Source organism: Poeciliopsis prolifica, unplaced genomic scaffold, assembly GCF_027474105.1.
Source record: "Poeciliopsis prolifica strain line A6 unplaced genomic scaffold, Auburn_PproV2 SCAFFOLD001, whole genome shotgun sequence".
NCBI classification, from domain to species: domain Eukaryota; kingdom Metazoa; phylum Chordata; class Actinopteri; order Cyprinodontiformes; family Poeciliidae; genus Poeciliopsis; species Poeciliopsis prolifica.
In genome coordinates, this window is record NW_026562376.1 from 1,002,501 (window position 1) to 1,026,669 (window position 24,169).

At 41.6% G+C, this 24,169-nt stretch overlaps 1 protein-coding gene across 1 annotated transcript in view; it reads left to right on the forward strand.

The window, feature by feature from the left end:
* kcng4a (potassium voltage-gated channel, subfamily G, member 4a) overlaps window positions 1-12,989 on the forward strand; it is an 18,126-nt gene extending 5,137 nt beyond the window's left edge. The window contains exons 3-4 of the mRNA XM_055024672.1: window positions 8,641-8,863; window positions 9,395-12,989. Of these exons, the coding sequence (XP_054880647.1) occupies window positions 8,641-8,863; window positions 9,395-10,017 (846 nt within the window). The 3' untranslated portion in view covers window positions 10,018-12,989. The remainder of the gene's footprint in view (window positions 1-8,640; window positions 8,864-9,394) is intronic.
* The last annotated feature ends 11,180 nt before the right edge of the window (window positions 12,990-24,169 follow it).

Genomic DNA, 24,169 nt, shown 5'->3' on the forward strand with positions numbered 1-24,169 from the left:
GCAAACTTGCTGATCAAATATTTAGTTTTTGCTTGCTAGCTAAATATTTATTCAGGTTATGAACTGGATATTTAGCTTGCTAATTAATTAGCCGCGTAGTTTGAAACATTTTCTACATGAATAAATAAAATGGAGAAAATATGACTTTGAGAAATTAATCTATATTTTTCTGACCCAAATTATTGCTGTTCATGTTTGAATTTTACTTTACGAATGCGCCCTGAATATTTTCACCTCAGGAAAACATGAAGCTAAAAAGTTCATATCGGTTCCAAGAAAACAATAAAAACCTTCATCGACTCAAAGCAGCTTCAGTCTCAGTGTTTTGGTCACTAATAATTGAATCTTATGTTACATTTCTCTATATTTTCTTAATGTGAGTATCCCGCTGGATTCAAATAGATTGTTTTATAGATGCTACCTTTGCTGCAGTTACGCAGATAACTGATAACTTCTTGTCTTCATCAGGAGTTATCGCCTCAATCAAATTACAGTGAATAACTCATTTAAATTGTGCATAACAGCAAAGTTCATTCATTCATTAATGTTACGATCACACTAATAACTGTTTAATGGGGTCAGAGGTCAGCCTGGTCATGATGGAGGCTCACTGCAGGATTTTATAAAGTTACTGAACTAATGGAGAATATTAATGCTCCACCATGACGGCTGCTTGAAGAACTGATAAAATCTGAGTTTCTGTTTATGGATGCATTTTCCTGCTTCTGTAGGATTTCATTATCAACAAGGCAACTTTTAAAAATGACTGTCTCTGAGGGGGCGATATGATTTGCTACCCAATCTCTCTGCTGCCGGGTCTTGGCAGCATGACTGAGCGTCTGGCTGCAGCTCGGAGCAGCAGAGCAGTCCGAGCTGCAGGAGTGTGTGGCGTTAGCGTTGTGTTAGTGTAGCATTAGTCTAGCATTAGCATTGTGTTAGCATAGCGTCGTGTTAGCATTACTCTGTGTGATTCACATCCACACCTGAGTCTCAGGCTGTAACAAAGATCAGATTATTGGTTTGCGTTCATCATGTCATCTTGATGAGCGGCTGAATCCTGGAGACCAAACAGAATCATTCATCATAGATCCGCTTTTAGGAAAGGAGCTGCGAATAAAATCATGTTCTAGTTTAGAGTTTCTGTATCTGCTTTATGATGTTACTCTAATTAATCAAACATAATGCAGTAAAAGTTTATTTAAATGTCAAAATATTTGCTGAGGCTCACAGTAGAAGGGATTTTATTTCAGAATGTAAAGGAGGAAATGAGAGGCAGAAAAGCAGCAGATTGTGAAATATGGAGAGTAATAAAGCAACTCATGAATATCTGGGTATGTATTTCCCATTTCAGCAACACTTATGCTCATATTTAGATGTGATGTGGCTGAGTTAACTCTGAAAGGCCTTTTGGGTTTCGAGGAGAAATAACTGAAGTGTATGTATGGCAAGCTGTTTTGACATAATATCAGCTTTACCACATTTCCTTTCCAGATGGCTGGAATTCGTTTAGCTCAACAACTGAAGTAGAGATTTCTTAATTAACCGACTATAAATGACATCAGATTTGACATTAAGTATTTTGGAAATTTCAATTTGATACGATAAATTATTATCTGAAACATATTTCAGATTTCAACAATTAAATAAAGTAAATCTGAGACATGAGCTTTTCTTTGGTTACTCATAATGTCAATTACAGATTAACATTATCTGTTATGTTAATCTGTAATTAACATCAGTGTTAAATGTACCTGGAGTCTGTTTTCAGATGGGAGATGTATAAGATTTGACTAGTGCAAAATAAATTGCAGTTATCTTGGAAGCAAAACTAACTAATGGATAACTGTAATTCTGACTCATCAAAATTCATTTGAAGAAAACTCCAAATAAATGAGATATTTTTTATTAACAAGTCAATGTGTTGAAGTCTAGTCAAAGTTCAGTTTTAGATTTCTGGAATGTAATTAATGCAGCCAGACGAAACTGATTTTGTGTTAAAATGGCTTGCCATAGAGGTCAAGAGGAATGATGAATTTAAACAGTTTTGATATAAAATCTTCTCCCTATAAACGATCCAACAACTCACCCTGCAGTGGCCAGACTGCACAAACACTCTATATATTATATTAGGTGTCATAAAGCAGAATGCTTCCCAGCCGTTAATTAGCATTCAGATGGGTTTTCTGGTTCTGTGTGGGCGAACATCTGTAGCAGCGCCAGCAGATTCCACGCAGGTTATCTGCTGCCTTCATCTGCCAAGCGGGATTATTGAAAGAGGAGCAGAAAAGCTGATCGTGTCTGGATGGGAGGAACTGCAGGGCAGAAAAATCACTGATTTTTAAAGATTTTAGAGTCCGATCACATTTTCATTGTTTGGTTTTTCATTATGCTTTAAAATTATGTTTTCACCCAACGTCTTACTATAATATCGTCTACATGTTGTGATTTTTCAGAAAAGGTTGGATTTACCCGGCCGCTGTCTGAACGTAGCCTTCCACATGCGACAGTCGCATTTTATCCAACATGAGTCATAACTCTGCGCCATTAGAAACCGGAAAACAATCAGTGTTGACTTTTAGCTTTTAGCTTTCAGCTTCGTCTGCTGACGACGCTGCCGCTCAACAACCTTAAAACCCATCCAGAGACAGCGGCCATCTTTACAGCCGTAAACAGAACGCTGCGGCGGCCATCTTTACAGCCGTAAACAGAACGCTGCGGCGGCCATCTTTACAGCCGTAAACAGAACGCTGCGGCGGCCATCTTTACAGAAGTAAACAGAACGCTACGGCGGCCATCTTTACCGCTGTAAACAGAGCGCTGTTTCCTGTTTTGAAACATTTAACAAGTTCTAAAATAAGAATCATTTCTTCTCCAAGCCAGTGCTCTTTCCTTTAATTCTCAATATTCTCAATAAACTTGATGACGTCAGAGAAACATGGCCTTTTTTTCCCGGTCTACCTGTTCGGGACAGACTGATGGTCCTACCATCCGCTGGTCGCCTTAGAGACTGCAGAGAAACCAGCAGCATGGTAAACAGGTCTATTAATATTCAGAGTCTAATTAATGACCGTGAGCAGGTGGGAACAGATTAATGAGGAAACGCACAGGGACCCCTGGTGGCCTTGTGGGGAACAACAGAGGAAGGCGGTGGTGTGATGGTGAGGCAGGTGAAGCAGCTGCACAGACTAATAACTGTCTGTTAAATACAATCACAGCAGCTGCTCTGCTTCTCAAGGTTTCCACCCAGCAGACAAACATCACACAAACACACCATTCCCTCTGCAGGCTCCCAGCCAATAGGATCGCAGCACCTTTGATCAACACACCTGTACCTGCATACACACTCGCATCCCAACAAACACAAATCAAAATACGACTTTTTAAAACTAAACTGCATCTAATCACTTGTTCCAATATATTGATCGATTGGTTGGTGCTGTTGGTCCTAATATATTCAAGACTACAGATACTGAGAGTTATCACTGTAAAATGTTACTTAAAAGCAAAATGTGCTTCTTAAACTTTCACTTTAAGTAAAAGTTTTTGTTTTTTATGACCAATGAAAGTTCAACTCGTGGATTTCAGAAACTAAATGAGGAGATTTTGGTTCCAATTGTTTAATTTAAAGAAGTGACTTTATAAATACATTTGGAGGCGATATGTGGATTTTACTGGGACATGAATCTTCTCAGAGCTTCTCCTCTTCCTCATGAAGTTCTGATCTTCATCTCTTCCTGTGTCTGATATGTAGGCAATAAATCAATAATATTTATCCTTATAGAATTTAGATCATTATCAAAAGAATACTCAATAATTTCACTGAACTCTGATCCAGAGCCGCACGGCATTCTGGGGGATGTAGGCGGAGGAAAAGCCGAAACTACCTGGGCAGCTTCAACCAACTGGCTCTGTCTTCGGTTGCCTGGCAGCAACCCGCTGAGTAGCTTGCAGCAGTTTGAAGTTTTGCCATAATGTTTAAAAATAAACCAGGTTCTGAAACAGGAAGCTTCACGCCAACAGTTTCAGAATTTCAGATATTCAATAGAGAAAACGAATCAATAATTGATATCGGCAGAGGAAAGGTTTCAATACGTTCTTCAGCCTTGTGGTCTGATCATTTCTCCTCTGTGAGGCGTTTCTGCTGGACCAGCAGCTGGACGTCTTAATGCTCAGTGTGTTTCTGAGCTGCTGTTGTTTATCTCACCTTCACAGCTGCAGCTCGCCTGCTGCTCGCTTTATTATGTTTGCCTGCAGAAATCTGGTAACTGGAGAGCAGCGAAGTGACAGATGAAGTTGTCACTTGATTCTTGCTCTTTAATATCGCATGAGTGGCTCAGAAACAGGTTCCTGTTTCCCAGCCGTCCTCTGGTCCCGTTCCGTCTTTCCTCTCATCTGAAGCAAACCTGTGCAGAGCTGAGAGGATTGTTCAAGGTCGGCTGCAAAGTAAAAAACTCACTGAGAAGCGAAATGTCATCATTTCTGTTGTTCTCGTTTCCAGTCGGGCTGCTGAATCATCACAGCTGCGCTAACGACGCTGCGCTAGACGCTGCGCTAACGACGCTGCGCTAACGACGCTGGATGCAGGAACAACACATGGTCCAGTTCACACAGAACCAGTACTGAGCTAACTGGTCCATCCAGAACTGGTTCACTGAAGCTAATTAATACTTTAGAAATCGATCATTCTGACAATTTATCAAATTACAAAACCTCAACATTCTGCAGATTTTTCATTTAAATCATTTTGGTAGAAATACATTAAAAATGCAAATAATTAACTTTTCAAGCAAAACATTTTACTGCGAATAAACAGCTTTTGTTTATTAGACTCTTAAGGATGCAGCTCCAGTCAAATGACCTTTTTCTGAGTCTCCATTTTCCAGTTAGCAATCGATTATTGATCATCTCATCAATCAATTCATCACGATGAATCTGAAGAACCTTTCAGACATAATTATTGCATGTTTGGATGTAAATAAGGAGAGAAAAACTCGACTGCTGAAAATAAACCATGGGGATGTTTTAGGTCGACCTTTAATATCACGTTTGTTTCTGAATCGTCTGTTTTACAAACTATATAACTATATAAACCCACATCAACTTGTTTTTGCTGTTAAAATGTCTAAATATGTTTTTCAGGGTTCTGTCTTTCTGAGTTTTTATGTTGTTGGGTAAATTATAGTTCTGCAATATTTTCTTAGTGCTGATAATAAAACAATAAAATTGTAATATCATAACAACAAAGCCATAAATGTACCACAATACAGACTTCATTTTCCCCAATACCAAAAATAATCAATTAAAATGTTGAACATTTTGTGAAGTTAAGCGTTTGCAATGAATAAATGTTAAACAATTATTTCAAAGAACGAAGCAGAAAGACTGAACCTCAGATCTGAGTTACTTTCCAAACCTCTTTCTCATTAAAATCACTTTTTTCCCCTAATTTTAAGACTTTTATGCCGATATTGTGACTTTATTCTTGTAACTTAAAAAACATTTTTCTCTTAATGAATCCTTAGTATTAATATTTCATACCAAAATCCTGCAGTTGATGTAGAAATGTATCTTTTGTTGTTTTTCAGGCGTTGTCTTTCATAATGTTCTTCCCCTCCTGGTGGTTTTTGTCTTAATTTGACGCCACACAGGAAGCTGCCTGGATGAAATGTGATGTCACTTCCTGAGGGACTCGTCCAGAGGTGATAAGGTCAGGGTTTGGGTATCATCTCTGTGGTTGCTTTTATTTTCAAACTGGACTGAACGCAGCTGTGACGAGCTGCAGCCGTAACAAAATGGCCGCCTCTGCAGAGGTCAGGCAAATTTCAGGCAGCCCTGATGGAGCCTACTTGTCAGCGGGAGGAGCATCAACGAGGGGAATAAATGAAAACGTCTCAGATTAATAAGGCGGCCTGGCAGAGGAAACAATCCAGGGAAGATTGAGGAGCAGAGGAGTAAAGGTTAACAGCTCAGTCTGATTTATTGAAGCAGAAACTCTGGAACCTTTAAACCTTCGAATCGATCGCAGTTTCTAAACTAAATATTCCCCGGTTGGTTCGTCTGGAGAAATCTGTTCGGATCTGGTCCGTTTTTCACTCAGTGGGCAGCAGAACCGACAGCGGCGCATAAAGCAATAAATCCACCTTAACACAGAAATCACCTGCAGGAATCCACAACCACAACTTAAAATCAACTATAAATCTGTTAATATGAGCAAAGTTAAATATATTCAGACACAGCTGGAAATGTTTTCTGTTCTCCTGCCACCAGAATAGTTTGAAGGCAGTTTTAATAATTCAGACGCTGTTTTTGTTTTGTCGTCTTTCATAGAAAAATGAAAGACGTGTAAATAATTTCCTAATTCATCAGTGGGGTGCTAATAAGGCTCTCCTTCCAGAGCGCTAATCCGCCCGGGGCGGCATGCTGTGCAGCTGCTCTGATCTGTTCAGTCCCTCCAGTTTTTAGCTTAAAATTCAGGTTTTTTTTTAATGCTAATCCATAATTGTAACTTTGCTGCAAATTTTCTGTAAAATGGTCAAAATCGTTGAGTTTTTGGCCATTTTAAAAACTCTGAGCTGTTTAAGTTAATAAAAATGTTGAATCTTCTCTGGTTCTGTTTGGACCAGCAGTGGTCGGTTGGGATGTGATGCGTTCACTGACTCTTTCATCACCGTAGTTTAGATTTACAGTCTGGATTCTGCTGCGGAGTTTTGACTCATGCTGGAGAAAATGCGACGTTCCGACTGCAGGCGCTTTGAAAACTACCAGATATGATTTAGTTTCACATGTGGAAGAGGAACAGGTTGGATTTTTATTTGGTGAAAAGGTCAGAATCAGTCCGTTTCTGCTGCAGTGAGAACATTTGCGTAGGCAAACAGCAGGCTGGCTGTACCTAATAAGGAGGCAGTGAATATATTTTTCATCCAAAGTTCCCAGACCAGATGCCAGAACAAGAGTGAAAATCCTTCGGAGGTGGAGCGTTAAGCAACGTCCTTCATCCTGGTTTGGATGAAATGTGACGTAACCTGATGTTGTTTAAGAATACAAACAGATTAATGTCAGCATCCTGCAGCCATGTGTTGGTCTGCAGAGCCGCAACAACAGCAGCGTCACATTGAGACGAGCAAACGGCACAGAGGACGCGAGCAGGAGGTGTGAAGAGACGTCTGTTTTACAGAGTGATGGAGGACAGCGGGCGACCGCAGAGCAAACAGAATGAGCGATGGAGAGGTGGCAATAAACAGAGGGGAGACGGAGGAGAAAAAGACAAATGCAGACTGAATGCAATGACAAAAGGATGGGAAGATGGAGGAGGGATGAGAGGAGGATCTGGGAAAAAAGACTTCAAACTGCAGATTTTTATTAATATTTCATTTACACAACAAACTTGCACTAAAAGATACAATAGATCAGATCTTTGATCATTTTCTGATCCATTGGTCTGCAGGGCGGCTCCGTGTCTCTGACCCGGTTCTTCATGGACCGGACCTGTGTGGCCCCTGAGTGGCCCCTGAGTGGCCCTGCGTCGCCCCTGTGTGGCCCCTGAGTGGCCCCTGTGTGGCCCCTGAGTGGCCCCTGAGTGGCCCTGCGTCGCCCCTGTGTGGCCCCTGAGTGGCCCATGAGTGACCCATGAGTGGCCCATGAGTGGCCCCTGTGTGGCCCCTGAGTGGCCCATGAGTGGCCCCTGAGTGGCCCATGAGTGGCCCCTGTGTGGCCCCTGTGTGGCCCCTGAGTGGCCCCTGTGTGGCCCCTGAGTGGCCCATGAGTGGCCCCTGAGTGGCCCCTGTGTGGCCCCTGAGTGGCCCCTGTGTGGCCCCTGAGTGGCCCATGAGTGGCCCATGAGTGGCCCATGAGTGGCCCCTGAGTGGCCCCTGTGTGGCCCATGAGTGGCCCCTGTGTGGCCCCTGAGTGGCCCATGAGTGGCCCCTGAGTGGCCCATGAGTGGCCCCTGAGTGGCCCCTGAGTGGCCCCTGTGTGGCCCCTGAGTGGCCCCTGAGTGGCCCCTGTGTGGCCCCTGAGTGGCCCCTGTGTGGCACCTGAGTGGCCCCTGTGTGGCCCCTGAGTGGCCCCTGTGTGGCCCCTGAGCAGCATCACCCCGTTGCGCCTTGCCTGAATGTGTTTTAACAGGTGCATGTGGCTCCAGTTAACTGGTACATATAAAGAAAAGCCGCCTGCTGAAAATAGCAACACATTCAGAGCAATAAGCCAAAGCTGTACAAAATACAACAGCATCTAAAAATAAACTTTTACCAAATTTTTACCAAACTGGTGAAATCAGGTTGCAGCAGCGAAGCTTTGTGACCAAGTGCAACAATAAATGCAAACCTAGAAACTAGTTTGATGCTGCAAAGCCTGAAATTTTTCATAACTGATGGATTTTATTATTTTGTTGCAGTCGGAGGAAACCCGGCTGGGTTTGCTGCAGCTTCCACAAACGCCTGCATTGATCTCTGAAGTCTTCTCAATTAAATAAATGACGGATTGTGTGGGTGTGATGTCGCTCAGTGCAGCTGCAGAGCTTTGGTAACTCATGATTTATTAATGGATGATTATCTGACCTCAGGACTTTTGTCTTCCTGTCCCCCATCCGTCTTCCTCGCTGTCGTCCCTGGCTCCCCTCCTCTTCCATCTCTGGATCCTCAGGGCGAATGTTCCTCCAAATGCTACAACATGTTCATCATCGAGACGGTGTGTGTGGCCTGGTTCTCCCTGGAGTTTGTGCTGCGCTTCGTCCAGGCCCGCAGCAAGCTGGACTTCCTGCGCGGGCCGCTCAACATCATCGACGCCATGGCCATCCTGCCCTACTACGTTTCCCTGGTGGTGAGCGAGGAGGACCAGAACCGGGAGTCGGACCGGCCCGGTGGAGGTGAGACGGGTCAGGAAAACAACCCAGCAGGAAACAACAGCCGTAATTGGTTCATTTAGCTTTTCTGCAAAAAACATGTTTATTTTTCAAAGGCACATTTTCACCATTTATAAAAGTTCAATTAATAACCTAAATATTTAACTTTCAATTAAATATTGAGTAAGGAAGCTAAATATTTAGTTTGCCAACTAATATGTGGTTTTCTAACTAAAAATTTAATGAACAAGCTAAATGTTTATTTATTCTGGGAACTAAATATTTAGATTGAAATATTTAGCTTTCAATCTAAATATTTCAATCTAAATATTTAGCTCAGACTCAATCATTTATTTACATATTTATAAATGTAAGAATGTAAATATGACTTTGGGATGATAAATATTTCGTTTGTAAACTAAATATTTAGCATTTTAAATATGTTGTCATTTCTAAAAGTTTGAATTAAATGGTGAAAATCTGATTTTCACTCCCGTTTTCCTCTCTGCTGGACTAAATAACTGTTGGTGATGTTGGTTCTCCCTGCTGCCTCAGGTAAGGGCTACCTGGACAAGCTGGGGCTGGTGCTGCGGATCCTGCGCGCGCTGCGGATCCTGTACGTCATGCGGCTCGCGCGCCACTCGCTCGGCCTGCAGGTTCTGGGTCTGACGGTGCGCCGCAGCACGCGGGAGTTCGGCCTGCTGCTGCTCTTCCTCTGCGTCGCCGTCACGCTCTTCTCCCCGCTGGTCCACCTGGCCGAGAGCGAGCTCACCGGCCCGCACGACTTCAGCAGCATCCCCGCCTCCTACTGGTGGGCCATCATCTCCATGACGACGGTGGGGTACGGCGACATGGTGCCGCGCTCCATCCCCGGCCAGGTGGTGGCGCTGAGCAGCATCCTGAGCGGGATTCTGATCATGGCGTTCCCCGCCACCTCCATCTTCCACATGTTCTCGCGCTCCTACCAGGAGCTGAAGATGGAGCACGACCGGCTCTTCAAGGAGGAGGTGGCGGCTGCAGCGGCCGCCGCTGCCACGGGGGGCGCTGCGGAGCCGCAGCGGGAGGAGCAGGCGGCGAGGGCGCCCCCTGCTGGGCCTCCGGGCCAAACCAAGGAGCTCTGCATGGAGGCGCTGCTCCAGGAGGCCAACAACCACAGTCTTCCACCTGCGGCTTTCTGAAGGTTCTTTAAAGCTGCAGTTTGCAGCTTTAATAAAAATACATGTTTGGGCTTTGATATATTTCATAAAACTGTCTCCATGTTGCGACAGTTGTTGCGTTTCTATTTCAAATGTGAGAAATCTTTGTCTATATTTTGCTCATGTCGAAAAGATACAATTTCATTATTTTTGTTTTCATTGAAGCTGCAATTTGTAACTTTTACATAAAATATCATTTTATTTGTTGAAATTGTCAGCATGTTGTGACCATATCAGACAGATAATCTGTGAAATAATGAAGTTCCTCTGTTTTCTACCAACTAGAAACAACCAATCAGAGCCAGGAGGCGGGTCTTACTGCTGTCAATCACAGTCATGTCACCAGATCCTGACATGAATGCTAATGCTAGTTAGCTTAGCCATCAATGATAATGATGGTGCTGGAACTGCAAGTTGTTTCGGCATTAGCACATTTGGCATTGATTGGCAGCGCTAAGCCCCTCCTCCAAGCTCTGATTGGTTGTTTTTGAACAAAAAATCAGTCTGTTCAGATTATCGGTCTCATAAACTGTCATGACATGGAGACAACTTTGACAAATTAAAAAACATTTCTTTATAAAAAAATCATATGCTGCAGCTTTATATGAGAAATTAAATTCAAATCATCCACGAATAAATTTGTTCATTCAATAAGTCGTTAATGGCAGCGACGGATGTCATAATTCAGCTGCTAGCGCTCATCATCTATCAGCCAATCAGAGGAGATGTTGGCGTTTTACTCAGCAACAAGCCCCGCCTTCTCGGGAGCGGCTACTTATGCGGCGTTTTGGAAAAATTGAAGTCGGCCATTTTACAGGAGAATTATGGATTGAACATGTTGGAACGACTCAACTTTTTATGAACGGATGTTGTGATGCTCTAGTGGAGCCGGCTGCACCAAAACAAACAAAGAAAACCACTTCCTGTTGTCTTCTTTGGCGTTTCTAACAGTAGTAACATCCGGCTGTGGTTCATGTTTTGATACGGCTCAATAGCACATCATCCCAGTGCAAAAGCCTTTCAGTAAAAACTAGCCTTAGCATATATGGCTACGTTGTAACATAGCAATGCGAAAGCCCCAAGTTGTGAGCATGAGCATGATTGACAGCACTAAGACCCGCTCCCTGTCTTTGGTTGTTTCTGATAAGCAGGACCAACTTTTTCTTTTGTTCACAGATTATCTGCCTTTTATAATCTGACAGTTTTAACAAATATGTGAAGAATGTATTTTTAATAAAAGTTACAACTGCAGCTTTAAAACACAGCAATTACCAAGGGACTAATACCCAAAAGCCTGACTGCCCAGTTCTGGCATTCACATTATTTTGGATACAAATAAAAGTTTTTCTTTTTTCTTTGTATTTCTGGTTTTTGATGCTTTTACTGGTGAAGAGAGACTGTAAAAAGAATCGACCCTTTAAACTGGATGCTTCCTGTGAGACCTGAAGGCCTCTGCAGCAACATTCCAAACACGCTGCTTCCATTAACCTGCAATATTAAACCCAAAGTCGCTTCTCCTTCCACTGTGAACTGACTGCAGGAGTTTTCATTCTGTTCAATGTGCTGCATAAAGTATGAACTAAAACTGTTTCACACTCAGCCCTCCTGCCATGAATACAAAGAAGTTCAGCTCGTAGTTTATACATGAGAAGCTTGAAGCCATGTTCTGAGCAGAGATGATGAAACATTATAACCCAATGTAACATATATCTGTTCTCTGTTTATCTGATAGATCTAATAAATAACTGATGGAAACGGCTAGGTTCAGTTTGGACAGTTACACTGTAAAAAGTTAACAGCAACAGTTTAGTGTATGTACAGAAAACAGCTAATTTATAAATGTCATAGATCCAAACAAAAGATATGATTCACCATTTAGCTCATAAATTACATGTTAAGTTTGGAATTATATATTTATAAATGAATGAACAACATGATGAAAATATAAATTTGAAAAATGAACACTCATTTTTTATGACAGACTATTTAAATCAAAACATTGCTGTAAATTTTATTGTGTAACTTTACAATCAGCGCCCCCTAGTGTTGTTTTGTTTCTGCTTTTTTGTCACACTTAAATGTTTCAGATCGTCAAAACATTTATGTTGAAGATGAGATAAAACGTTTGCTTGGCTGCAGGTGAGCCGTCAGTTTGTCGTTAACGAACAATCTGAATATTTTTATCTTCATCCTAATCGATGCGACTCGATCCGGTTAGTGAGAACAGTTCTTTGTTCTTTATGAGTTCATTTGTTTTTAAGCTGCTCACTTTTTGTTACATTTTGTTTCCATGTTAAAATGTCACTAAAGCTCAACCTTTGTGAAAAACTGCATGATATCTGATGTTTCTGATTGAGGTTTGTTTTCTGTAGGTCCGTTTTTTACAGTAATTGATTCAAAAGACATTTATTTGGGATAAAATGGCTTTTAAAAACGGATCATTTGAAGTGAACGGTTCGGATCCCAGAAGTCCGGCCGCTATCGGTACCTTCCAGAACCATTTTCATCTGAACCGTCCAGAGAATATTTGGAAAATGTGAGACAGGCCTGTGGGTCGTTTGGGTCAGCAGTGGTTCTGGTTCTGGTTCTGTTTTTCTGGGTGAGTTGTTAATGACTTCTTGCTGTTTGAGATTATCAAACCTACTTTGTGTTGTTATTCATTTCAACCAAATATCTATAGATTTTATTATATAAAACAATGTATTAGAAAAGTATTCACCTTTTTTTCTTAGAGGTACTGAGTGGAACCTTAGGATCTGTGCGTTTCTGGTACGCCCGTATATCTGGGGCACAGGCTAAATCCGCTAACAATGATGGATGACAAAGCCGCTTCTACAAACCATCTGATTAGATGCTGGAAATGATTTTAAATGAAAAATGTGGCTTATATTTTTCTGATTAATTAATTGGAGACAGCCTTTCAGCTGATTAAACGTTTTAATGTTTTCCCTAAACTATTGTCTCGGTCAGACTGTAATCCCGCCTGGCTCAGGCGGGTGAAACGAAGTTATTTTTAGTTAATTTATGAATGAAAAGGAGCAGATTAGTTCTGATTGCTTTTCTCTTAATTAAACCGTTTTTTTCTGTCTGGTGTTAAAATGTGATGATCTCAAACACTGAAGTGTGACTGAGAAGGAAACTCAAAGCAATCTGTGAGCACTAAGTAGTTTTCCAGAGCTCTGTTCTGCAGGATGATCCCTACTGTAATTTTGTAATTAGGGATTAAAAGGATGGAGATGAAAAGGGGAGTTTTTGTTTCAGACAAGGAGCGTGCATGAGTGCGAAGAACTGTGAAATGTACTTTGCGATGCTCCAAATAAAAGCTCTCCTGATAATCTGAAAGAAATCTGTTTTCTGGGTTCTGGTTGTTTTGGTTTCTCTGAGTTTGGAGGTTTAATCTTTTGGCTCGCCGCCGATGCTCCGTCACATTCCTTCAGCTGGAAATGAAGAACTTGAAGCAGCTGGCATGCTGGGAGTTCAGCGGGCCGCAGGCCGCCGTCTCCAGGGTTTATGGGGAGCTTTCTGTGCCCTGCAGCCCAGCAGGGGGTCCGGTTCGACCCACCGCTGCCTTCAGGCTGATCAAATGATTCTCCGGAGCGGTGCAGAGTAGGAAGGCAGCAGGGATATGTAGGGACATGCCAGATGTGGCTGTAATCTAGATTAAAGTTGGGATTATAACCCTCACATGCTCAGGTTTTAGCCTGAAACTCGGCTTCATGCGTTTGTTTTGACGTCTAAGTGACTTGGGTCCAAACACTGCGGTGTTGGGTTTCATTGGCTGAGCTGTGATGGGATTACTGGGAGCAGTGGTGCAGCAGCTAGCATATGGCGCAGTGACGTAATTCTTCTTTTCATGATCAAATGTGATGGATTATAGACTGAGAGTCGGTCTTCATGCTGGACAGTTGAACTATGAAGACTTTATTTTGTTGAAGCTGTCACCATGTTGTGATGTTTGAGAGATAATCTGTGAAAAAATGGAGCTCCTCTGTTGTGTCCCAGCCAACCAATCAGACTCAGGAGGCGGGTCTTAGCGTTGTCAGTCACCATTTCATGTGGCGCTGCTAACTTTTTCCCGTCAGCCAATCCTGACCGCTAAGGCTAGTTAGCATAGCCACAGATAAATGGTTTTCCTCTTCCATTAGCACATTTAGCAGCATGAACATGACGTTGATTGACAACGTTACGACCCTCCTCTTGGTTCTGATTGGTTGGGTTTGACGGGGCGTGGTTCATTTCCTGGTGACAGTTTTAGCACATATGTACAAATCATATCTTTATATTTTTAAAATAGAAGTTAGAACTTTAATAATAGATGTTCTGTGGTTAATGTAGTTCTACAGTCACACCAACAGGGGGCAGTAACAAGCAGGCTTTGTAAAACTGCAGCAAGTTCTCTATTTATTGATGGTGACGGTCATTTTTTTGAGCCTTTTGTTTTAAAAAAGTAAATAAACACTGTTATTAAATAATTTATAAAAACATGAAATAAATGTCTCCATGAAAGAAAATAAAATCAGCTTCACAAAATAATGTGAAGCTGATTTGATTCAAATTCGTGTATGTTTCAGTTTGAATTTAAACTATAATAAGCGTATTATTTTATATTAAAACTGTCCAGATAAAGCGGCAGTTTCTGCTGGATTTCCAGCTGTTTCAGTTTTTCCAGCAGGTCCGACGCGACTCGGCTGAAACGACGGCTCCACTTCCCGACCAGAAACCGCCCACGTCCTTCTGGAACTTCAGCACAGATTTCTTCAAGTTGGTATTTATTTTTCTTTTCAAACTGTTTCTGTAATTTAAATGCCTGCTGAGCTGAAGCTGTGAAGTCGAGTCATTTATCAGTCAAACATGGCTGCACACATTTCAGCTTCCTGTTTATTGCAGCCGTTAAAACGGATCAATCCAGAGTTTAGGAACTTTTTCCTCTTTCAAGGTGAATGTCTCACATATTCAGCTTAGTGCTGCTGCTGCACGCCCACACATTTATGATGGTGATGTTTAGGTGGGAGGATTTCCTGCTCATCCTGTCTGCAGGTCAGAGGTCACAGCATCATCCTGTCTGGAGGTCAGAGGTCACAGCATAAATACATAGTTCCTGTAATGTGGGTGTAGGAAGGCCCTCTGATGAAGGAGACAAACTTGGACATGTTTGTCGTTTTCAGAGCGTTCATGTGGTGAAGAGCCGAGCAAACATAAATCTGCAGCTGCACTGATTGGCTAAAAGCTCCGGCGTCCCCCAGGGCCGTGTCCTCGCCCCACTTCTGTTCTCACTGAAGCCAAATCAAATTCAAGTCTAAATATAGTGGATGATGGGGAATCCTGACAAAAGCTGAACATTTTTCAACTTGCATGTGTCGAGTTGTTAGCCTGTGTGTGGAAGTTAAAACTCTGCATGAATGTCATCACTTGCTAAGCAACGGAGGAGAGATCTGAAGCCTAAATCTCCATCTACTCTCCATAACCTGTGTCTGCCTCACCACTCAACTACCACAAATCATGACATTTACTCTTCCTTAAGTTTTAGCATCTCAATGATCTTGTTTTTCGTTTGTCCTTTCTATTTTGAATGCTTGTTGTTTTCTTGGTGTTTTTAAAGTGCTTTATGAAAAACGGTGGTACTTATGGAAGATCATCAAGGCTGACTTTCTCTCCATAAAACTTCTTTGAGTGTCCTAAAATAGTCTATCTATATGAAAGGGGAGCTAACATTTCTGCAGACCCCACATATGCTGAACATGAACTGTTCAGACTTGAGAAAAAAGGCAGCGTTTAGCAGCATGGTATGTGATCATCAGAATTATTATAATTTACTAAAACTAATGAAAGAAAAAAAACTGAAATTGAGAAAATATTTTCGAGTGAAATAAATAATTTAACCAACTGGAAGCAAACCGGGCATTTATAAAGCTAATTTCTGACAACGATTTCTCCTGTTGAGTATTCTATGTAATACTTTGTGCTTTTTTAATTCTGCACCTAAAAATTAGCCTTTAGTATGAAAAAACTAAACCACAACCAAACAATATTTACCTAATAAAAACTATTAAACAAACTCTAAAAACTAAAACTAACTGAATTAGACAGAAAGTTACAAAGCAATATCATGAAAAACCCAAAGTTATTACAACCCAGGTGTTTAAAATATTCCCAATTAGTGCCACTGTGATAGAGGGTTGATATAAATAGGAGACAGAAAGACCTGCTGCTTTTCTGGACATTTAGGAACAAAGTGAAGTTTGGTTTGTGCTGCCTCAGTAGGAGCAGCTCGCTCCTGCGCAGTGTGTGTCGCTGCGGCATACTAATCAGGGAAGGCTGTGTCATCTTATCCAGCCTAATGAGCATCAACACTGCTTTATTCTCCTCCCTGCTAGGCTTTGTCCACGCCGTTTCAGATTTCAACACAAGGTCACAATGATGGGGAAACATCCGAAATGTGAATCTTCACCCAGATTTTAGAGCTTTAGTGTAAGCATACTGTGGAAGTGTGTTGAGTAATCTGTTTTTTGTCTGTAATTACTCTTTGAAGTGCTGCCAGTCTGCAACAATCTGATGTCCCAGGAGGACGAGAAGCAGCTTTATGCTCAACGTTTAAAATTCACAGCCAGCTCTTCTTTCATCCCGTCTGGCTGGTGGCGGTTCATCAGCAGCAGCTCAGTCTGATCTGAAAGATTCACAGTGAGTCCAGGCCTCGACGTTAAGGGTCCTTCAGCCCTGACCCCATGACCCCTGGAGAGAGTCGGCGAAAGCACCTGAAGGGAAACGTGACGAAGAGCAGCTGCTTCGTTCCTCCTCAAGCTTTTCTCCTGCTGCTGTTCCAGTTAATATCAGATGAAACACTGATCCTCAGCAAAATGCAGCTTCAGTGCCGACTCTTATACTGGGAGTATGGCTCTACACACTAGGAGGCATCACCTGGGGGAGGCTTCACCTGGGGGAGGCGTCACCTGGGGGAGGCGTCACCTGGGGGAGGCATCACCTGGGAGAGGCGTCACCTGGGGGAGGCATCACCTGGGAGAGGCGTCACCTGGGGGAGGTATCACCTGGGGGAGGTATCACCTGGGGAGGTATCACCTGGGGGAGGCTTCACCTGGGGGAGGCGTCACCTGGGGGAGGCATCACCTGGGGGAGGTATCACCTGTATCACCTGGGGGAGGCATCACCTGGGGGAGGCATTAGTGAAACGGCATCAATTAGACCCAAACAAGCAAATCTGGTCAGCAGGAAGGAAATCCAGAATGTGGTTGCTAATGATACTGAAGTTTATTCTAATGAGAATAATTAGAATTGACTCAAATGCAATCATTGAGTTTAATTTAAAATATGTACAAAAATGATTTTGTTGTAGAACAAAACTCTAGCATCAAACAGATTGATTTTTTTGTTAATTCTTAACATTTCTAATATACAACAAATCCTGTTTTCTCCATTTGAGTCAAACTCCGGTTTGGGGAGGTCTGAACGCTAATCGAACCAACGGAGTGAATTCAGTTGGGTTTGGTTGAACTGAACTGCAGCTCAGTTTGAATGCATGTGAATGCCAAGCGGACTGGAGACCGCTCCAAAAGCAGGAAGTGAACTACAGAGCAGGGCATTCTGGGTAAATACAAACAAAGCAATGAACTAGCCAAGTGCTAGCGGGAGAAATGGCTGGTGTTTCTTACCTCCAACCACTAAAATCTGATGCTGCTCCATTTTAGTTTACATTGCAGTCAAATATTCGCAATAATTAGTCTGAAGCTAATATTTAGTTAAACGTTTGAAGATAAATACTTGCTAAATAAATATTTAATATTCTGATGATAAGTTATTATGGTGCTAATTGGTGATATTTAAATCATTTAAATTCCTGCATGTGGTTTTACAGGTGCAAACGATTTCCCCTCGTCTCATGTTTCATGGTTTTATGTTTCATGGTCTCATGTTTCATGGTTTCATGTTTCATGGTTTCATGTTTCATGGTTTCATGTTTCATGGTCTCATGTTTCACGGTTTCATGTTTCATGGTTTCATGTTTCACGGTTTCATGTTTCATGGTTTTATGTTTCATGGTCTCATGTTTCATGGTTTTATGTTTCATGGTCTCATGTTTCATGGTTTCATGTTTCATGGTTTCATGTTTCATGGTTTCATGTTTCATGTTTCATGTTTCATGGTTTCATGTTTCATGGTCTCATGTTTCATGGTTTTATGTTTCATGGTCTCATGTTTCATGGTTTTATGTTTCATGGTCTCATGTTTCACGGTTTCATGTTTCATGGTTTCATGTTTCATGGTTTCATGTTTCACGGTTTCATGTTTCATGGTTTCATGTTTCACGGTTTCATGTTTCATGGTTTCATGTTTCACGGTTTCATGTTTCATGGTTTCATGTTTCATGGTTTTATGTTTCATGGTCTCATGTTTCACGGTTTCATGTTTCATGGTTTCATGTTTCATGGTCTCATGTTTCACGGTTTCATGTTTCACGGTTTCATGTTTCATGGTTTCATGTTTCATGGTTTCATGTTTCATGGTTTCATGTTTCATGGTCTCATGTTTCATGGTTTTATGTTTCATGGTCTCATGTTTCATGGTTTCATGTTTCATGGTTTCATGTTTCACGGTTTCATGTTTCACGGTTTCATGTTTCATGGTTTCATGTTTCATGGTTTCATGTTTCATGGTTTCATGTTTCACGGTTTCATGTTTCACGGTTTCATGTTTCATGGTTTCATGTTTCATGGTTTCATGTTTCACGGTTTCATGTTTCATGGTTTCATGTTTCATGGTTTCATGTTTCACGGTTTCATGTTTCATGGTTTCATGTTTCACGGTCTCATGTTTCACGGTTTCATGTTTCACGGTTTCATGTTTCATGGTTTCATGTTTCATGGTTTCATGTTTCATGGTTTCATGTTTCATGGTTTTATGTTTCATGGTCTCATGTTTCATGGTTTCATGTTTCATGGTTTTATGTTTCATGGTTTCATGTTTCATGGTTTTATGTTTCATGGTTTTATGTTTCATGGTTTCATGTTTCATGGTTTCATGTTTCATGGTTTTATGTTTCATGGTTTCATGTTTCATGGTTTTATGTTTCATGGTTTCATGTTTCACGGTTTCATGTTTCATGGTTTCATGTTTCACGGTTTCATGTTTCATGGTTTCATGTTTCACGGTTTCATGTTTCATGGTTTCATGTTTCATGGTCTCATGTTTCATGGTTTCATGTTTCATGGTTTCATGTTTCATGGTTTCATGTTTCATGGTCTCATGTTTCATGGTTTCATGTTTCATGGTCTCATGTTTCATGGTTTTATGTTTCATGGTCTCATGTTTCATGGTTTCATGTTTCATGGTTTCATGTTTCATGGTTTTATGTTTCATGGTCTCATGTTTCATGGTTTCATGTTTCATGGTTTCATGTTTCATGGTTTCATGTTTCATGGTTTCATGTTTCATGGTCTCATGTTTCATGGTTTTATGTTTCATGGTCTCATGTTTCATGGTTTCATGTTTCATGGTTTCATCGGGTAATGTGAGCAGCCAGACTCATTTTGTCCTAAACGTCCTTCGTTTCCTCTCCTTGTTGTGAGATACGATCAGTGTTTGCTCTCCTCTGCTGGCTTTGCACTGGACGCACATCACTAGATTCCTGATTAGATGAGGAGCCAATTAAACCATTCAGAGTCTGACTGTCAGAACAAAAATCCCTACAGACTCCATTTAGATGGAGAGCAGGAGGCTTAAACTGAAATGAAGAATTTATTCAGTTCAATGAGTCTCACAGAAAAGCAGGAGCAGCCAATTTAAGGAAGTGAAATGAAACGGGAGCTTGACCTTCAGTGCAGATGTTGTGACGCTTCTGCAGCACCAATTAAGAGGAGAACAAAGGAAAACAGTGTGAGTGTTCAGGGGGAGACGTGCAGTTTGGCAGTAATGTACAAGAAGTGAAGCTGGATCGCTATAATCTGAGAAACGAGGAGAAGCTGCATGGATTAGCTATCAGGCAGATAAAGAGGAGGACGGAGTCTCTATCTGGAAACATCTGAAGCCAGGAGGAATTTTAGCTCTGTAACAGGATGCATGATGCGTTTGGATTCAGACCAGCTCTGTTACTCTCCATGGTTTCTCTGCAGCTCCAGTTATCTGAGGAGAGGAAACAGAAAGTTAATCTCAACATGAGCGAAGCAAGGCGTCCGTCATTAACGACGACCGCTAACAGAAATAACGCTCAGTAAATGGCAGAACCAGAGATTGAAATTAGTATTAGAAAATTAGCCCCTTACATGTTCTGTGATCTTTATGATGAAAGGTTTGTCAGACATTTAGACGCATCTGAAGGAAATTTTAAAGCTGCAGATTATGTTGGATCGGAGATGTTAAACTTGTGGACCAAATATTTCACTGGAGCAGATGAATTAAAGAAGACTGTATTGTATTTGTTCAGATTCTGTTGGGTTTCTCTGATTGACTGCAGAGAGCAGAACCAGAACATCTGGATTAGAACTGAGAATAAATGAAATGGTTTACTGACAGATTATGGTTCAGTTTTATTAAGGGGATCAGAGTAAAGGTGGAACAATTTTCAGTTTTCACTTGAAAAGAATAAAAGAAAATATAATTTTGCTTTCATTGCACTGATGCTCTGTATTGATCCATCATACAATAAATAAAATAAAAATGTAGATGAAAGTTAATGTGGCCCCATCTGTCTATGAATATAGTGGCCTGTTTTTGCAGCATATTGCAGAGACGCTTTATTCTGATCCCTGAAGAGTAAAAATGCTTACAGCGAATCTGGAGTTATTATCATTTAGTGTTTTTTAGCTTTGCACCAACATGATGTCCTTCACTTTCCTTCCTGTTGCCCCCAACGGTGGTGATTGTTAGCAGAAAGACTTTTATTGTTCTGCGGTACCGGAGGGAGAGTACACCGGGTCGAGTTGGTCCCAATGTTATTTTCCTCCTACAGCCGAGATAATAATGGGTTCAGCCGGGTCGTTCTCCAGAACCTTCCGTCTGTGAAACGATCTGTTCTCCCTCCATATTCTTGTCTGTTTTATTATAACATCTTGTGCAACTAGTGTTTCACCTCCAGTTCTGCTCTTGTTATTCTTATGTCCAAAACTCAACTTTAAACAGACAGACAGATAATAAATAGTGAAAGGCTGGTGTTTCAGCTGCTCTCTAAAAATATCACAAAACATAAAAGCATGATGAGAGGAAAATTAGATTCAGTTTAGAAATGATTAATAAACCTACTACAAAAAATATAATTGTGATAAAGAATCACAACAACAGAAGACAAAACGAAGACGATCCGTAGAACACGATAATTCAGCAGACGCTTCACGCCGACGTCCAGCCGACTCTAATTACCACCATGACCTTGAATCATCACTCAATCACTGATGATGTCACACACACACACCCAGATCCACACACACACACACACACACACACACACACACACACACACACACACACACACACACACACACACACCCCACACATACACACACACTCACACACACACCCACACACACACACACTCACACACTCACACACACACACACACACACACACACACACACACACCCACACACACACACCCAGATCCACACACACACACACACACACACACACACACACACACACACACACACCCACACACACACACCCAGATCCACACACACACACACACACACACACACACGCACACACACACACACACACACACACACACACACACGCACACACACACACACACACACACACACACACACACACACACACACACTCACACACACACTCACACACACACACCCACACACACACACACTCACACACACACACACACACACACACACACACACACACACACACACACACCCAGATCCACACACACACACACACACTCACACACACACACCCACACACACACACTCACACACACACACACACACACACACACACACACACCCACACACACACACCCAGATCCACACACACACACACACACACACACACACACACACACACACACACACACTCACACACACACACCCAGATCCACACACTCACACACACACACACACACACACACACCCACACACACACCCACACACCCACACACACCCCCACACACACTCACACGCCTGCTTGTCGGTGTTCACAGTAACGATCAGGTTGCTGAGATTCAGCCTGTTTGTGTTTTGTTGCTTTGATTACATCCTGCAACTTGTCAACATGTGACGTGTTGCTGCAACTTTAAATCAGACAAACATGGATCAAAGCAACGTTCCAGGTTTGTTTTCCACAACAAAATGAGTCCAAATGTTTTCCTTCACCAAAGACGAGGCGGTTAAATGTTGGCAGTTTTCTCTTTGTTGTGCTGTTTTCCACATTAAAATACCGTCTCCAAGGCAACATCAGAACAAGGCATGTTTGTTTGTTTGTTTGTTTGAACAACAGAAAAATTAAATCAATTTAGCTGAAAGTTTGCGTTGAGGCCTGCAGTGTGAACGTCGCCTCTGATGCTTCCATTCATTATTAGAAACATTTTGTTTCTTTGCCACCATTATTGGTTCAGATATCTGCATCGAAAGCAACGTTTCTTCTTCTGCAGTCCAATTGATTGACTGCAGGGTGGAAACGTCCCGGCAGGTCCATGTTGTTCTGAACGATGCAGAGAAGGAGGATTGATTGTTTTATTCAGCTTTCCTCATATTTCTGTCTGCGTTTCTCTGAGCCGCCAGACTGAAGAATCCTGAGACATAATTAACTGTTAAAACTCCAGAACGCCATTTTATGGTCTGTTAAATATCTTCTTAACAAGGAGAGACATGAGGCTTGATGCTCAGTTCTGATTTTCTGCTGAAGTCTAATTTTTCTTTTGGACGTTCATTCAGTAGCAATAATGGCTTCTGTGAGAACGTCACTGCGACATGAACCTTCAGACGCTTTGAAAACTGATATCATTCAATTCCACACATGGTGCAGTCCCTCTGGACCCAGCAGAACCGGACCCAGATCCGCAGAACTACACCCGGCTCCGAGCCGCAGAACCGGACCCAGATCTGAGCCGCAGAACCGGACCCTGTGGTCGGAGTGAAAGGTTTGGGTGGAATCGCTCCGCTGTGGCCGGTTCCACGGCAGCAGGGAGAGCTAGTTTGTAGGAGTTTCTGAGGGCTGTGGATTCATAATAACACAGAATTGAGTCATTATCTGTAATATTTAATCTGATCAGCAGAGCAAGAAGAACAACATGCGGCCCGGAAGCTGCTGACTCGGGTTTACGTCCGAACTTTGCCCAAAACCTTTGAACTTCTCGTAAACTCACCAACCCGTAGAAAACAGATGTTTGTTGTTTCCTCAGTGAACCGTGACGTTCCTACAGCAGAACGTTCCAGATCCCAGTTCATGTCTCATAAATGAATGGAAACACGAGGAAGGTCATGAACCCTTCAGTTTCCACAAAAATCTGGATCAATAGTTCAGATCAGAAAACATGTTCATGATTTTCAGGCTCTGAATGACAAAAAGGGAAAAATCCTGACCAAGGTTGTAAACTAAAACTAATAAAAATAACTGAAAACATTTTAGTCAACTGAATAAAAACGGTAATATAAACTAATATAAATCTATTTTATTTTTCTGAACTGAGGGACAAATGGATCATTACACTGTAAAAACACAAAAGTCTTTTTTGTTGGTTTTTGTACAAATATCTCAATGGATGGATTAATCTTTTTTTTATCTCAATACAATTGAAAAAGACAAAATCAGCTCTCAAATAACTTTTCAAATTAGGTCAACAATTCCTTAAAATTGAAAAGTATTGGTTTCATTGGCAGATTTTTTTCACTTACAATAAAACGTTTTTCCATTTTAGTATCAATATTAAGGGATTAAACATTCTCCTATACTTTCAAGTTAAATTTGTCTTATTTAAAGTGTACTCAAGTGTTTGCACCATGAACTAGACCAAACATACTTTGTTAGATTTAGTATTTTTTGCAGTTGACCTTCATGATAAGTTTTAAACTTTTAATCATTGGAGCCGTCAGAGATGATAAAACCTCTTTCTCTTGATCTCGACCGTGAATCACACGCTGACTCAATCACACAAGTTTACTCAGAGTCTGAC